Source organism: Astyanax mexicanus, unplaced genomic scaffold, assembly GCF_023375975.1.
Source record: "Astyanax mexicanus isolate ESR-SI-001 unplaced genomic scaffold, AstMex3_surface scaffold_37, whole genome shotgun sequence".
Classification (NCBI taxonomy): Eukaryota; Metazoa; Chordata; class Actinopteri; order Characiformes; family Acestrorhamphidae; genus Astyanax; species Astyanax mexicanus.
The window spans coordinates 451,033-468,527 of NW_026040047.1; the positions used below are offsets into that span (position 1 = coordinate 451,033).

Here is a 17,495-nt window from a genome sequence, read left to right on the forward strand (position 1 = left end):
AATGATTTGAATACAAATTAATAAAATGTTTCACTTGTGTTGAGATTGTGTAAATATGAATGAGAGTTTGTTTAAATGTTTTCTTCTTGTTGGTACATAGATGAAAATAGTAATCTACTAAAATAGATAGGAAAACATATTTAAATATAACTGGAACTTACTTGGGTTGTGGGGGCTGCTGCTAAATGTTTATTAGAATTGGGTTAACTGCACTTACATTAAACTCTAAAATAAAAGCAGCAATTGCTGTTCTGGACAGTATGCAGATCTCATTAGTTTTAATAATGAAACGGTAGGATATTTTTCATGTTTTTTTCTGTTTACAACTCACTGAGGAATTCAGAGCACTACAGCGCTCTGACTGGTGTGTCACGGGACCGTGTAGGGTACTACAATCAAAAGTGTTGCAGTACAGAGTACTACATACTGGGCAGTGTGTAGTATGCAGTACATACTAGAGCAGTATGCAGTACGCAGTATAGTAGTATGCCATTCCGAATACAGCCACAGATCCCCTCGTGTCAGTTTAGGCATTGGACGGTAGTGCTGGGGGGCGTGGCTCTGAGCCTGTTGTTCAGTGAGGTCTGGCTGTTTATTGGCTGTAAATGATCGTTGGCGCTGCGGAGTAAGTGGGATTCTCTAAAACAGTGAGCGCGCTAAGGTGAGGGGAACACATGCAGCGCTGCGCCAGTAGCGGAGCGGAGCAGGGAGCAGGGGGCGGTAGTGCGCGCGCTGCTCAGGTCAAGCCTATCCGGAACACAGGGGAGCTCGGTCAGCGGGCGAGGGCGCAGATATTATACATATCTATATATATATATGTGTTTATATGTAATAAAGCAGCGCCAGAGAAGCACTATTTTAAAGGTGTTGACTGCGCGGACTGGTGGAGGTGTCGCTCCGGTAGTTGGCGGGGTGTGAGGAGGAGGTTACTGGCTGGTGTTCAGATGCTGCTCCCCGCGGTGCTGGGCTGCTCTCTGGGCGCTGTGCTCGGCGGGGTTCTGTTTACTGCTTACCGGCTAGGCTTGCTCTACCGGCTGTTCCACAAGGTACGGGTTTCTGCAATCTTACAGTCTGTCCGCTGTTGAATTAACAGTATTGGTGTAAAGCGGCCGGGTTTCCGGGCGGGGCTCCTGTATCAGGCTGATCTGTGTTATTCAGTCATAAGGTAAAAGGTCGGCATGCGGGAGATAATGTTCTCACTCCCAAACTACAAACCTTTGATCCTCTTAAACGACATCTCTTCTTAACCCACAGCCATTGTGAGAGCACTGTCCGATAGCCAAGCACTTAATCTCCGCTTTTATCAGACAGTTTAGACTTTGGGACTTGGTTATAGAGATAGCTACACTAAAAACTCCTGTTTTGTGAAAAACTCAGGTAGCCTAGTTAACTAATGATTTTAAACACACTACTACTACTAATAATAATAATAATAATAATAATAATAACAATAATAATAATAATTATACTACTACTAGTAATAATAATAATAATAATAATAATAATAATAATGTCGGGGTGTGATGAAATTATGGTTCGGTTAACACTTTGGAAAAAGTTCAGTACAACAGTTGAGAATGTTGTTGTATTTGGTATAACATGGTTTAATTCCATGAAGCGAGATCAATAATCCGGACTTTTTTTAAACAAGCCTGTATAATTTTGCTCAAATTTCCTTCTACAGAAGAGGCTCAGTCACTGCAGAAACACAGCAGTATAAACAGAGCTGCCGGGGGTGAACTGATGCTGGACATGCAGCTACTGCACAATTAAAAGACTTTTACCTGCGAAGTTTTAGATCATTAAACCCATGTCTTCGCTAATGAAACTTTGGCTGTTGTTCTGGTTATTGAAATTAATACATTTTTCATAAACTCTTATTTTGCTCAGTTGTTCATATTTGGGACTCTGGAGCGCCCTCTGGTGCTTCAACAAACCCGGAATAGATTATTAGCTGGCTGTTTTTCCCTGTAGACTCCAGAGGTGTTTCTCAGGACTGAGCTACCACAGTTTGGATCAGCGTACTGTACTCTGCTGTACTATACAGTAACTTTACTGTACTCTGCTGTAATGTACTGTACAATATATTTAATGTACTGTATTTTGCTGTACCATACTGTGTAGTAACTGTACTCTACTGTAATATAAAGTAACGATACTGCTCTCGACAACTGTTTTGTACAGTAACTGTACTTTAATCTTCCATACTGCAACTGTACTCTACTGTACTCTTCTGTAATGTATGGTACCCCTAGTGTTAATGAAATGGTCTGTGTAAGTTTTTAATAATTCTGTATCTATATGTAAATGTTAAGGTGTAGTTAAGGTGAGGACTGTTTGTTGTCAAGGTGGCCATCCTAACTATAAAGTGCTACTGGAAACCTGTGCTTTATATGTGTATCTATGTATGTAGAGAGTATAGGCTGTTTCTAATTACTACTACACCAGCCGGTTTGTAATTTTAGTATATATCGGGATGTGCAGCAGCCCACAAAACTGAGTACACTCCTCATGTTTTGGCTTTAATTTTCTTATACTGGCCACTGTATATTCAACATGGCACCTCATGTCAGAACCTTCCGAGAATGTTATAAATAGATTTGCTGCTCTACACAAACGTGGAGTCTAGGTCCTGGGGAGATTAATTCCAACATATACTATAATATTCTGAATCAGATCATGATCCACTCCCTTCAGAACTGGGCTGCTTGGCTGTTTTTCACATGATAATTAAACACACCTGATGATAACTGCTTTGCTGACAAAGCTGAAGGTAAAGGTGATGCCAAGTATGTCTACAGACCTTAATCCAGTTGAGCATCTGTGAGGCATCCTCAAGTGGAAGGTGGAAGAGTGCGAGGTCCTAAACAGCCACCAGTTCCCTGATGAATGGAAGAGAATTCCAGTAGCAGTCTGTGCATCTCTGGTGAATTCCATGCCCACGTGGGTTGAGGCAATGCTAGGTATTAATGATGAGTGCACAAAGAATTGACATTTTGTGCACAATTTGGACATGTTCACTGTGGGGTGTGCTCACTTCAGTTGAAGCTATTTAGACATTAATGGCTGTGAATTGAGTTATTTTCAGAGAACAGTAAATCTATGCTTCTCTAAGGCTGTACACTGACTAGGACTGTCACGATAACATTTTCAGTACGATATATTGTCCCAGAAATTATTGCGATAAACGATATTATTGTCATTTTAAAGCATCACTATAGAAAATGCTTTTTTCCTGCTTCGTGGCTCCCAAAGGAGCTTTAAGACAGTCTGTCACAGTAATAATATACTAGCATAATAATACTATAACACCATTTTTTATTATTAAGAACAGACATATACAGGCTTCCTATATAAAAATATTTTAATATCCTAAATAAATAAAACAAATAAAGTACCACCACCTTGGGACTCTGTGGGTTCTGAAAAAACTGCACTAAATGTTAAACAGACCTTTAAAAAAAAAATAAAGTAACAACAAGTAGATGAAAGTAACATTTACATTAATTAATTTTTAACTCTAGATATAACCATGTGCACTTGCAGATAATTTTTTCTGATCATATATGCATATGCTGTAAAACACACATTAGCTCACGTGTCCATATGATCAAAGATACAGACAGCTCAGCCATAGCTCTTGTTATAAATGTATTTTTTAATGTAACTTTCAGACACTCGAATACGTTCGCCAGCTAACACATCTCCACACTCTCTGCTGTGTATGCGCGCGCGCGCGCGTGTTTGTGTGGGTGTGTGTGGAGGCACCGTTACTGGTGCAGCTCTGTGTGCACTACACTCATTAACTGATAGATGTCGCTGTCTGACAGATTCGACTTTGCCTCCTACAGAGAACCAACCGGTGAGAAAACAGCACTAGAAATCTAGCCTTCTAATGTAAACAAACTCGTGCGGAGACCCGATGGCTGTTGGACGTCGGCAAACATTTTCGTACAATAAGTCGATAACTTAAATGTTGCGACAGAACTAGCACTGACTACTGGCCAAAAAAAGTCACCACCTGCATTTAAGTCAGTAAATGATGTGGGGTTGGTTGATGCTGCAGTTGGTCTACACCCTACACCCTAGTGTGAGTACACCCCTAAGGGTGTACTCACACTAGGCCCGTTTTGGTTGAATCGTGCCGGAGCACGGTTCGGCCCCCTCCCCACTCCCCCGCAGGCCTGCACTCACACTGCGCTAAACGATCCGTGCCCGAGCACGCTTTCGTCAACAGGTGACTTTTGTTTTGAAGAACAGTATGCGCGCGCAAAACAATGGAGTTCAGGATTGTACTGTTGTTTTTGTTTCTCTGGAGTCGTTTTGGGCGTGCAAATACGCAACTGAACCAGAGATTCATTGATTGTGCAACACAACGATTTACTGCTAATCGTGCTGCACGTGTAAGAAGGTTTTTACACAAGCAGCAGACGTCCAGGGAGAAATTTGCAGCTTTACTCGCGGACTACAATTCACGTTTATCAGTAAGGTAAGAGACGTACTTGCTATATACATAAATAGTGACCAAAGGAGCGAAACATAAAACTCAAGTAATAATAAAATGTGTTTGTTGTTTAGGACTTGTAGATAGTAGTCCTAATTTATTATGGGTAACACTAACCATTATGGTGCTCTTTAGAACCCTTTTCAAAAATATTATATGCAGAATTGTGTATAAAACGTCCTCCGTTTACAGTAGCGTCGCATCACTGACGTCATCTTGATCCGTGCCCGTTGGCTAGTGTGATCGCTCTGAACCGTGCCCGGGCACGGTACGCTGAACCGTGCCCGGGCCCGCTTGAAGAGGTGGGCCCGAGCACGGTTCACTTGGACCCGGGCACGGTACAGATGCAGTGTGAGCGCAAACCGTGCCCGGGTCCAAGTGAACCGTGCTCGGGCCCACCTCTTCAAGCGGGCCCGGGCACGGTTCAGCGTACCGTGCCCGGGCACGGTTCAGAGCGATCACACTAGCCAAACGAACCGTGCTTTGGGAGGTAACCGTGCCCGGGCACGGTTCGGATTGCCTAGTGTGAGTACACCCTTAGTAGTTCTAAAGAGCACCATAATGGTTAGTGTTACCCATAATAAATTAGGACTACTATCTACAAGTCCTAAACAACAAACACATTTTATTATTACTTGAGTTTTATGTTTCGCTCCTTTGGTCACTATTTATGTATATAGCAAGTACGTCTCTTACCTTACTGATAAACGTGAATTGTAGTCCGCGAGTAAAGCTGCAAATTTCTCCCTGGACGTCTGCTGCTTGTGTAAAAACCTTCTTACACGTGCAACACGATTAGCAGTAAATCGTTGTGTTGCACAATCAATGAATCTCTGGTTCAGTTGCGTATTTGCACGCCCAAAACGACTCCAGAGAAACAAAAACAACAGTACAATCCTGAACTCCATTGTTTTGCGCGCGCATACTGTTCTTCAAAACAAAAGTCACCTGTTGACGAAAGCGTGCTCGGGCACGGATCGTTTAGCGCAGTGTGAGTGCAGGCCTGCGGGGGAGTGGGGAGGGGGCCGAACCGTGCTCCGGCACGATTCAACCAAACCGGGCCTAGTGTGAGTACACCCTTAGGTTCAGCAACAGTATGTGCTGAAAGAATGAGGTCAGCTGACTACCTGAATATACTGAATGACTTTTTTCTTCCCTGATGGCATGAGCATATTCAAAGATGACAATGTCAGGATTCATGGGGCTTGAATTGTGAAAGAGTGGTTCAGGGAGAATGGAATCATCATTTTCACACATGGATTGTTCACCACAGAGCGAATGCGTGCCGCAAACAAACCCAAAGGCTGTCCAATAATATGTTGAAGTGTGTGACTCTTTTTTTTTTTTTTTTTTTTTTTTGGTGGCAACTTTTTTTTTGTCCAGTGTATCCTAGTTTCATTTCTATAGTGAAAATATGAGGAATGCACTCCCTTGTCCCTTGTAACATTTAACACTGAGTGGGTGCACTCCCTTGTCCCTTGTAACATTTAACAGTGAGTGGGTGACTAATTTAACTCCAGTTTTTTGTCTTTTATCTCAGGCTGAAGTAAAGAGCCCTAGGCATGGAGGTGAGAGTGTGGCAGAGGTTCTACGAGCTCATGGGATCAAGTTCGTTTTCACATTGGTTGGCGGACACATCTCACCTATTCTGGTGGCTTGTGAAAAATTAGGCATCTGTGTTGTGGACACACGTCATGAGGCCACCGCTGTGTTTGCCGCTGATGCAGTTGCAAGACTCTCTGGTAAGCCTAAATTATTATATCGTCATTACAATCTAAAGAATAACCAAACATTTTGCTTTGGTGTGTGGTTGCTCATCACTTTGAGAACACTGCAAAAAGGATTCCTTATTAGGTGGACATATCTTGAACAAGTCTGTACATTTAATCAAATTCACCAACAGCATTAAGAACCAATTAAATCTTCATTTCAGCTCTGAGTGGGACATGTATCAAACAGTGAAACCTGTGTGAAATAGACATCATCTGCTTATTAACACCATAAAAGCTGAACTAATACAGTTAATGCAAGTTCTGTAAATGGTGCATTCTCTTTAAAAGCAAAACACACTGAGTGAAATAGTAAAACATTACGTGTGATTAGGGCAAAAAAGAGACAACCATGACTCACTCTGTGTGAATATAAGTGTAATACAATATCTTCTTTAAACTAATTCAATTTAATTTATTTTAATTTTATTTTATGTAACACCCCTCTCTGTCCAAAAGTAAAAAACCATGGATGGGCGTTGGGTTCGTATCTGTTGTAAGTAAAATAAATGAACTTCTTTTAGGTTTATTGTATTATTGTCGCTTAGCCTTTTGCTGTCTTTTTCAAACCCGACTATGAGGATAGCTAATTATAATACCCTTCTTGACTGGTCATATGAAAAGAACCTTTAGGAACAATGAAATGTAATAATAACACTTAAATAACAGTAAAAAGAACAATAGACAGAAACCTTCTAGTTTGAATATAAAATTATTAACACTCTTTACCGAAGAAAATGGTTCAAGTAGTTCTCTCTAGCACAGTTACAATTTACAAAGCTTTTAAGCTCTCAACTTAAACCTCAGAGTTCAACCACAAATAAATGGCACCACAAACATAGTGATGCAATCACAGTTTTAGCTTTAAATATACCCCAAAATAAAACTCTATGGGCCCTTTAATTGTACTACCTAAGCCGCATTAAATGAAATAAAAACAACAAAAGTTGCAGGCCTGGACGTAGCTGGGGTTCGTAGTGGCCCAAGAAAAGCAGCACAGCTCACGCAGCTCACTCGGTTCAGCAGCAGCACAGCTCACGCAGCTCACTCGGTTCAGCAGCAGCACAGCTCACGCTGCTCACTCGGTTCAGCAGCAGCACAGCTCACGCAGCTCACTCGGTTCAGCAGCAGCACAGCTCACGCAGCTCACTCGGTTCAGCAGCAGCACAGCTCACGCTGCTCACTCGGTTCAGCAGCAGCAGAGCTCACGCAGTTCACTCGGTTCAGCAGCAGCACAGCTCACGCAGCTCACTCGGTTCAGCGGCAGCACAGCTCACGCAGCTCACTCGGTTCAGCGGCAGCACAGCTCACTCGGTTCAGCGGCAGCACAGCTCTCTCGGTTCAGCGGCAGCACAGCTCTCTCGGTTCAGCGGCAGCACAGCTCACACGGTTCAGCGGCAGCACAGCTCTCTCGGTTCAGCTGCAGCACAGCTCTCTCGGTTCAGCGGCAGCACAGCTCTCTCGGTTCAGCGGCAGCACAGCTCTCTCGGTTCAGCGGCAGCACAGCTCACACGGTTCAGCGGCAGCACAGCTCACTCGGTTCAGCGGCAGCACAGCTCACTCGGTTCAGCGGCAGCACAGCTCTCTCGGTTCAGCGGCAGCACAGCTCACTTGGTTCACTCGGTTCAGCAGTAGCACAGCTCACTGGGTTCAGCAGCAGCACAGCTCACTCGGTTCACTCGGTTCAGCGGCAGCACAGCTCACGCAGCTCACTCGGTTCAGCGGCAGCACAGCTCACTCGGTTCAGCGGCAGCACAGCTCTCTCGGTTCAGCGGCAGCACAGCTCTCTCGGTTCAGCGGCAGCACAGCTCACACGGTTCAGCGGCAGCACAGCTCTCTCGGTTCAGCTGCAGCACAGCTCTCTCGGTTCAGCGGCAGCACAGCTCTCTCGGTTCAGCGGCAGCACAGCTCTCTCGGTTCAGCGGCAGCACAGCTCACACGGTTCAGCGGCAGCACAGCTCACTCGGTTCAGCGGCAGCACAGCTCACTCGGTTCAGCGGCAGCACAGCTCTCTCGGTTCAGCGGCAGCACAGCTCACTTGGTTCACTCGGTTCAGCAGTAGCACAGCTCACTGGGTTCAGCAGCAGCACAGCTCACTCGGTTCACTCGGTTCAGTGGCAGCACAGCTCACTCGGTTCAGCGGCAGCACAGCTTACTCGATTCAGCAGTAGCACAGCTCCGCAGCTCACTAGCCAGCATCTCTCTCGGTTCAGCAGCAGCATGCAGTTGAAAGAGAGTTCTCCTTCAGCCTAACTGTGTTAGTTCCACTGGGGATGAACTTTGTCGACTCTTGCTGTTGACAATATCTCACAGTTATAACTGACCTTGCTTTACAGTTCAAAGGGGAACGTTGCTCTGATGCAGGCTTTAGCAGGCCCTTTAGCTCCACGCAGCTAACTTAGCCAGCTAGCAGATTCGTGTATTCCAGGCTTCGAGCAGAAACACTGACACAGGGTGCATATAAAGTCCAGCACAACTCAAACAAAAAGTACATAAACACTCTGTCCGAGGTTTTTACCAACTTAATAAACTCTAACTAACTTATTTCTCTAGTTGAGAAACTTTTAGCTGGCTAGGTAGCGAACTCACAACCTCCTGCTGCCTCGTGCTCACCCTTCCCACCCTCTTTGTTTTCTCTCCAACCTTCTACTGCTCCGCCTCTATGACAACCTGCTGAATCCTCATTGGTTAGGATTGATTATACACTCTAAATGTGTAGATTACACAAAATAGTTCTTATATTTTACATATAATTCTTTTAGTTACACAGATATGAATTTCCTACAACCCATTTAAAAATATATTATTATTTTACTACTTTTCTCTAATTTAATATATAATTATTACCTACTATTATTTTTCTGCTCGTGTTCTAACATACACATACATATTTTTGGGTTGGGTTACATCTATATGTATTGGGGTTTTACAACAAAGCAGCTTTACAGAGAAAAAACAGGTCCAAGCCTCTTTTATGAGCAGCACCACAGAGATGCCAACAGTGGCAATGAAAAAACTCCCTCACATTAAGAGGAAGAAACTTTAGGAGGAACTCATTCTCCTCGAGTCGACCCGCTCAGTACAAACAATTAACAAACAAATAACAGAACAAAACAACAGTACAGAGAGTTAATGTGGTGATATAGCTAATGTACAGGGGTTGGACAATGAAACTGAAACACCTGTCATTTTAGTGTGGGAGGTTTCATGTCTAAATTGGAGCAGCCTGGTGTTCAATCTTCATTAATTGCACATTGCACCAGTAAGAGCAGAGTGTGAAGGTTCAATTAGCAGGGTAAGAGCACAGTTCTGCTCTAAATATTGCAATGCACACAACATTATGGGGGACATACCAGATTTCAAAAGAGGACAAATTGTTGGTGCACGTCTTGCTGGAGCATCTGTGACCAAGACAGCAAGTCTTTGTGATGCATCAAGAGCCACGGTATCCAGGGTAATGTCAGCATACCACCAAGAAGCACCAACCACATCCAACAGGATTAACTGTGGACACTGTAAGAGGAAGCTGTCTGAAAGGGATGTTCGGGTGCTAACCCGGATTATATCCAAAAAACATAAAACCACGGCTGATCAAATCACGCAGAATTCAATGTGCACCTCAACTCTCCTGTTTCCACCAGAACTGTCCGTCACCACAATACATTATTGTGCTCTAAAACCAGGTGTTTCAGTTTCATTGTCCAACCCCTGTAGGGTCAGGGTCTGAGTTATGAGTGTGAATAGGTAATGGACACACGCTCAGTGTTAATGTTAAAAAGATAATAGCTAATGTAGAAACAGGTTCTAAATTATGAGTCAGTAGTCAACACAGAGAGTGTCACTGTCTTAACAGAGCAGAGTAATCAAATCATCATTCTGATTAAAATCTGAACTTTACACCCTGAACTGTCACTGCAAAACAAAACAAAATAAACAAATTACTTTTCCAGATTTTTTCTTACACAGTTTCCCCCTTGTATTGTTTTCAAGGGAAAATAAGGACTGAACTGAGAAAGCGTGGTGTTCAGGTGGGCTGGCTGTGGCCTTTGCGGTAGCATTAGCCTAGCCTTTCGACTATGCCGCCGAGACGTTACCCATTCGCCCCGCTGTGAGGGCTCTAAGGCCGGAGTCGAGGGGGTACTAACTCTCCCTGAGACACCCGGGGCTGCTAACAGTGAATCCTGCTGTCTATCCCTTATTAAACCCCGGACGTGCAGCTTTAACTTATTCACCTTATCCACCAAGGTGCTAACTATCTCACACTTAGTACAAATACCACTATTTTTACCAGTATCGGTGGATAAGGGATCTAAGCTATACATGCCACACTCTAAACAGGTGTAAACCTGAGCAGAAGCCATGGAGAAAAAAGCACTCACCTTGTTTCAGTTGAAATTAGAAACTTACACAAACAAACTGCAGCAGCAAACAGCTAATCCAGCAAACCTGAGGAAAAAGTCTATAAAAGTAGACTGAGAGTGGATTAATAGGTGTGTAGAGCAAAGAGGAAGCAGACTAAAAGTGGATTAGTAAGTGTGAAGAGAGTAAAAGAGAAGAAAACAGAGAAAAATGTAGAAGCTGAAGCCACCAAAACATTGTTGTATTCCATTGCTCTGTGATGTTTGGTCTGTCAGAGGGAGATCCTCATCCTTCCAACTTAAAGGGGATCCCTGGGGGTATCAACCTATGTAGCTTGTATGGGATCTTCCTATTCTAAGATGTAGGTTGGCCTGCTAATTCCCATAGTTTCCCCAGCTGCCACCACTATTTCTTGGTTGTCAATCCGTCTATTTCTGATTGTCACTATTTGTTCCAGCTTATAACATACATTAACTTGATGCAACCTAGACACATCATCGGTGATGTCACCTGAACAGAGGCACTCTGCACTGAATTGGCATAGTCTCTTGGAGTCTTGCGTGTAGCATTGGCATATACTGGATTGTCTTCAAAAAGAACATCAGTGGGCAAATATGCTTCTCTCCCATGAGCTGAGAAGAAAGGGGGATGTGTGGTTCAGGAACAGACACTCGTTTTATATGCAAACTGGGAATGGGAATGATGCTAATGGAGGTAATCCCACCCAAGAATATGCCCCGACTCACATTTGTAATTACCAGCATTCCATGCTGCAAAGTACAATTACATAGTCTAGTCCCTAAAGTGTCCAAACTTAAACTTGGAAAGCTTACAATGGGCCCTTTTCACAGAGCTTGATGACGTGTTTCCGGTTTGGTTTAGCAGGGTAAACACAGCGGCGCTAGAATGGAGTTCACTGCTGTCTCTGCACAAACTTCTATTGATTTCTTTCTCCGACATCTCACTGATTATAGATGAGGTATCAGTAGCGAAAATATCGAAGGTTGAAAAGGATTACAAGCTTTTTGTCGAGGAATACATCTTTAATTTTGAGGGTAAGTAGTTGTTTTTATACAAGTTAGCGAGGCTTCCAATTCAGTTAGGTTAGCTACCGCTAACTAGCGAGCTTGCTAACTTAGATAGACAACAGTACGTCAAGTAATGCTAAGTAGCTGTTTAGTTAATGTTTTCTTTTCTGTTTTAACAATTACTTTAGCTACTGCCCAGGATCTGATGTGCTTATTTAAGGCTTTGAGTTGTATAGAAGACAGAACTGTTTTACCCTTGTATATACAGTTTCAAACACAGTGCAGGTGGTTTAGGAAAGTTAATCGACAGGGAGAAAAAAAATATTAAACCACATTTAACCCTAGTTATCTTGTACGTAGGTGAAACAGTTCAGGTAAGCCTAAGATGATTCTATGTGTTGCTAGCTTCCCACTAGGTAGGTTAAGCCAGTGGCCAAAGTTAGTCGTCTGTAGTGAAGCAGATATACCAACCACTTGTAGAATGTGAAGGTCAAGTGTTAATTTGTCCATCATATTAAATTTTTGCTTGGTTTTTAGGAGGTTAACTTATTCAGGTAGATTGTTTAGGGTCAGCCAAGAGGTTAAAGATGTAGTAGTAATTGTGAATGGCTTAAATATAGATATGAACATTTGGTGCTTTTTGTACCGTTTAAAAAATGTTTCTCAGAGCTGACAGTATGTCTGTGCTTTGCATTACAGGTGACTTCATACCACCCAGATCCTGTGGAGGTAATAAAGACATCGTGCAAGTGTTGCGGGGAAGGCCTTTTCCAATCATACTATTGCTCTGCTTTATCAGATTGCCCATTAAAGCACCATGGGCTTTAAAACAGTCCCTCTCCCAGCAGCATGTTCTGTTATAGTTTGTTTTTTGTGGAAATATGGAATTTTCTAAATAAACTTGTATTCTTTGCTTGAATTGTCTTTTTATGTAGCGCAGAGCCAGCAACAAGCAAGAAAACATTTCAGTTCATTGACATTTTGTTTACTGAATCAATCTATTTGTATTGGGTGTCATGGAACTATTTTACATTTTAATTAACTTTAAAAATCAGGATATTTTGGGTAAACATAACATTTTGGTTGTGCTTCAAAAAATGCATAATTTCTGACAACTAGCTATATTGTTTAAACTGTATATTTAGAATATTGTATTTCCTGCAATGGTATGCCTAGTGAATACAGTCGTAACCAAATCATCTATGACTTTGTCTACAGATAAAACAAATACAAAGCACCTGGGACAAGAGGATTAAAATGTATTTCATTTATTATATTTATAAAACACTCACATTAAAAAAAATCTAAAAATACAAAAAACAAATGAAGCTCACATGGTAAGTTAAAGCTAAAATATTTAGACAGAATTTGGTACTGAGTCAAGGGAAATTGTGTGGAAAAAGTGGAACTCTTCTTTAGTTGAGCAGAAATGGTTAAGCCTAGGTTGGTCTGCAAGCTGTTTTATTTAATTCTCCAGCTCAATCACTTTTTGCTCCAGCTCCCTTATTCGTGCAGCTGCAGCGTCCACTTTGCCTGCGACAAAAGGGGGGAAAAAAGACATTAGCTTAGTTTTATATTGACAGATATTCTGACAAAATTTAAGTCAAACTCTGAATTGACCTATATTGTACACCAATTATTAATTAGGTAAACTGGTATATTTTACTGTGCTATGTTTAGCTAACAAATACTGGTATTCTTTGGTATAATACATAAACCATGCTTGTGCTTGGAAAGTTTTTAAACAACAAATGATATCTCGGACACAAGTCAGTAATTCAGGTAAACATGCCAAATTGACCCTTTATTTAGGTAAATATTGAATATTTAGCCTTTATTTAGGCAAGTTAGACTTCAAATAAATATTTCAATTTTAAACTTTATTCAGGTACGAATTGTAGGTGTAGACTTTATTCAGGTAAGTATTGCATATTAAGACTTTATTTAAATAAGTATAGCATATTTAGACTTTATTCAGGTATTAATTGTAAGTTTAAACTTTATTCAAGTAAATATTGCATATTAAGACTTTATCCAAATAATTATATCATATTAAGACTTTATTCAGTTATGAATTGTAAGTTTATACGGTTATTCAGTATATATTGTATCTCCAATGTTATTTTGGTAGGTATCCTGTCTTGAGACTATTACTCAGGTAATTATTAATTATTCAAATGGACATTTAGGTAGCTGGCTTGTGTATTTATTGTGTAAATGGATATAAGAGTTGTAAAATTACTCACCAGGAGACGGTGGACGGCAGTAATCGTGCTTGGCTCGGTTAGCATAGCTTCAGGTCCTCCTCGTCTCTCTGTCCCATGGCAGCTTCAGTGTTCAAACCGAGACGAGTACTTGCCCTCTCGTAGGGTGTCAGGCGGTTTTCATATCGACTCCCAAAATTATTCCAGGCGAATCGTGGTGAAACTGATTCCTGGCTCTGTTCCCTCCCGCTTTGACATATAGCTCATCCGGCCTGAAGTGCTGGCTACACGCATATGTACTGCCGCGCAGAACCGTAAATGTGGCATTTTCCTCTCTCCTAATTGCTCTTATCTATTTACCGCGTAAACGTGTGACATTTGGAAAGTCGTGGAAACTCAGGTTTGGTTGTTTGCGTTTGCTATTTGAGCAGAAAGGCTCGCTGCAGTAGCATTTCCTATGCTGCTCCATTTCATCTATACGTTCTACACGCGTTGTTTACCCTGCTATTTTTTACTTCCGCATTCCAAACCCGGAAATGTGAAAAGGGCCCATTAAGTTCTTTGTCAGGGAAAGTTTGCATATTTGTGCCTTCAATACAACACCTGGGTTCTCCATGTAAATGGCTCATCTAGTATAGGTCCTACTGGAGTATCCAGTATCTGGAGTAAGTAGTGCTCATTTAGTGCTCTGGGGAACTGTGGTAGTGTGGATATGTGTATATCTGTCGTCACATACCCTATGTATCAAAGCAATCCCTGTGCCCTCACCAGTCTTTCAGTTTCACAAAGTCTGTGAGAAGAAAAAACAGAAGGAAATAGTGGAGGAAAGCTCTTCTGGTCTGTGTACGACTTTACACAGTGTTAAACAGGCATGCGCTGACTCTCTGTGGAGAGGTTCCCAGCACTTCACTCGGATAGCTCTTTGTCTCCGTGTTCATATACAGCACTGGTCGCAGAACACCAGTGAAGCTTCTCTGCCACTCAGGGTCACGTTCTCCTCACAAAACTCACTGATGAAAACACTCTGACCTTCTTGATTCCTGAAAAAGAACAAACAACCTACAAGGCCTTGTGTCATTGTGACACAGTTAAAAAGAGAGCAAAGATCATAAAGATAAATTACTAATTAAATAGTTTTATACTATTATATACTGAGAGAATATACTAAGACAATTAATAATAAGATTGTGTGAGGGTGTGTTTTTTTCCCATCTTTAACACTGCTTTCTTTTCAAAGGCAGAGACAGAAAAAGCTCGCTCCCTGGTACAATGATCAAACTCGTACCTTAAAGCAATTAGTAATCTATTTAGGGTGGAAGTGATCATCAGCCAAATTGGAAGTGTTCCACTCTGCTCGGAAGGGCAGTCTAGTCGAGGGGAACATTTGCTCAGTGTATCCGTCCTCACAGACTGAAAAAAAAAGAAGTGTTCTTGAGTGTTATTTCCCAAAAGACAAAAAATCAGGCAAGTACTAAACTTTTAATAATATAATAATAAATAGTCAACAGCTATAGCACATCCTGTCGGTCATTTGGTGTGACTAATTTAGAACAAACCCCAGTTACTGAAGTTAGGTTGGAAGACTTTCACCCCCTTCCACAGTGTTTTTCCCTTTAGATAAGGCTGCAGATCCAGGGGTTCATGGACAGAGGGAATTGTGGGTAAACTGAGATGCTGGTGCTGTTGTGCTCCCACTGCACACGGTCACTCAGGTTTGTGGAGGGTGGAGGTGGGGGATGCCAGTGTTTCAAGGGAGCCTCTGCCTTTAGTTAGGCTTTAGATCTGCTGGAGTCATTAGATAGATAATCACACTCTGATAATGTTTTATACTCTCTGTTACATGAATCCAATCAAAACTAATTCCATCTCTCTGCCTTCCTCCGAGTTACTGACTGCCCACCTGTCTGACCAGACTGAAGGAATTCTCTGGAAGTTAGGCTTTCCCTATCACCCACCACAGATCAGCTGCTCGCTGCCAAGTTTAATCCACCTGCCTCAGAATAGTTTCTCAACCTCCACTACAGATTACATCAAAGTTTATATAAACTATGATTTTTACATTTTTTCCACTGCTGGTGTATCTATTCACCTGAATATATTGCCCCTTGACCCATGATGTTGGGGATATCTGTAATAAACTACAGCTGAGGATTGCAATTTGGGAGAAAATGTATTTTCCAGCAAGACAATGGACCAAATTTTGACAAAAATAGTTTAAAGACAACAGGGTGAATGTTGAGGAGAGTCAAAGCCCAAAGCTCAGCCCAGTACAAAATGTATGGCTGGATTTGAGAAGGGCTGACCTGACAGAGCTTGAGCAGTTTTACAAAGAGGAGAAATTTCAGTGTCCAGATGTGACAGATGGGACCTATCTAATCAGACCCAATTACTCTGGCCAAGGACAAATTTTCCAAATATTGACATAAAGGGAGTGAATGTTTATGCAGTTTATGATTTTACATGATATGCTTTTATTTAATTGTCACATTTAGGGGGCAATACATTTAATTGACATTTTCAGATTAAATGTAATTTAACATGGCAGCAAAGAGTCAGAGTGTTTTTACAGTTCTTCTCCTTATGTCATGTTTTTATAGGACAATGTACATAAAAATACAATTGCTCTGCTTGAGTACAAAATACAGTATCGGATATTTAGACACTTCTGATTTTTTTTTTTCTTAACCTGAAATGCTGATTGTTATTAGTTTTAGAAAGTAGTGTTAAATCTCTGCTCTGACAATAATTTTTGCTAATGGTCTTTGTGTTGCTCTAAAAGGAAGACTGGTAGAATACCCTATTCTTGCAGTGGTGTTCTGTAAGTATCGTAACTAGGCACTTCGTTGTGGAATCAATAATAGTGAATTTTATTATAGCGGTGTTACCCTTTAAAAGGAAACTGATATTTGTGTTTAGTTAGTAAAGCAGGTTTCATGGTTCAGAAATGTTGGCCAGTCACCTCATGTGCTTACAGTCGTAGCTGTGCCCGGATAGTAAAATACAAATCTATTTTACAAAATGTTTTTCTTTTTACACAGGAACGGTGGGCGTGGCTGCAGTAACAGCGGGACCAGGGCTCACTAATACAGTTACGGCAGTGAAGAACGCTCAGATGGCTGAGTCACCTTTGCTTTTGATTGGTGGAGCGGCTGCCACTCTGCTGCAGGTGAAGTGAATATAGGCAATGTTGTCTGTCAGTCTACTGCATGCAAGGAGTCAGATAATAGATGTTCCAAAAAACAAGGAATAGCTGAAGTGTACTTTTAGAGAGTAAAAAACCTAATGAAAATGTGCTAGCCACAAGCCAGTACAGTGGTATGAAAAACTTTGGGCACCCCTGAAAATGTTTATGATTTTTCTGTATAAATCATTGGTTGTTGGGATCAGCCATTTTAGTTAAATATATCATATAGCAGATAAACACAGTGATATTTCTGAAATGAAGTTATAGCATATGAAGTATATGATTTACAGAAAGTGTGCAATAATTATTTAAACTAAATTAGGCAGGTTCATAAATTTGTTTGCAGCTAGAACCATGAAAATTGGTATAGTCATAGAACTTGTTACTTCATTTCATACGATATGCTGTTTTAGCAAAAACGTTTTTGATCCACCAAAACAAAGATTG

At 41.5% G+C, this 17,495-nt stretch overlaps 1 protein-coding gene across 1 annotated transcript in view; it reads left to right on the forward strand.

The window, feature by feature from the left end:
* The first annotated feature begins 711 nt into the window (after nucleotides 1–711).
* The window catches only part of ilvbl (ilvB (bacterial acetolactate synthase)-like), a 30,224-nt gene continuing 13,440 nt past the window's right edge, over nucleotides 712–17,495 (forward strand). The window contains exons 1-3 of the mRNA XM_022668243.2: nucleotides 712–1,046; nucleotides 6,045–6,246; nucleotides 16,903–17,030. Of these exons, the coding sequence (XP_022523964.2) occupies nucleotides 945–1,046; nucleotides 6,045–6,246; nucleotides 16,903–17,030 (432 nt within the window). The 5' untranslated portion in view covers nucleotides 712–944. The remainder of the gene's footprint in view (nucleotides 1,047–6,044; nucleotides 6,247–16,902; nucleotides 17,031–17,495) is intronic.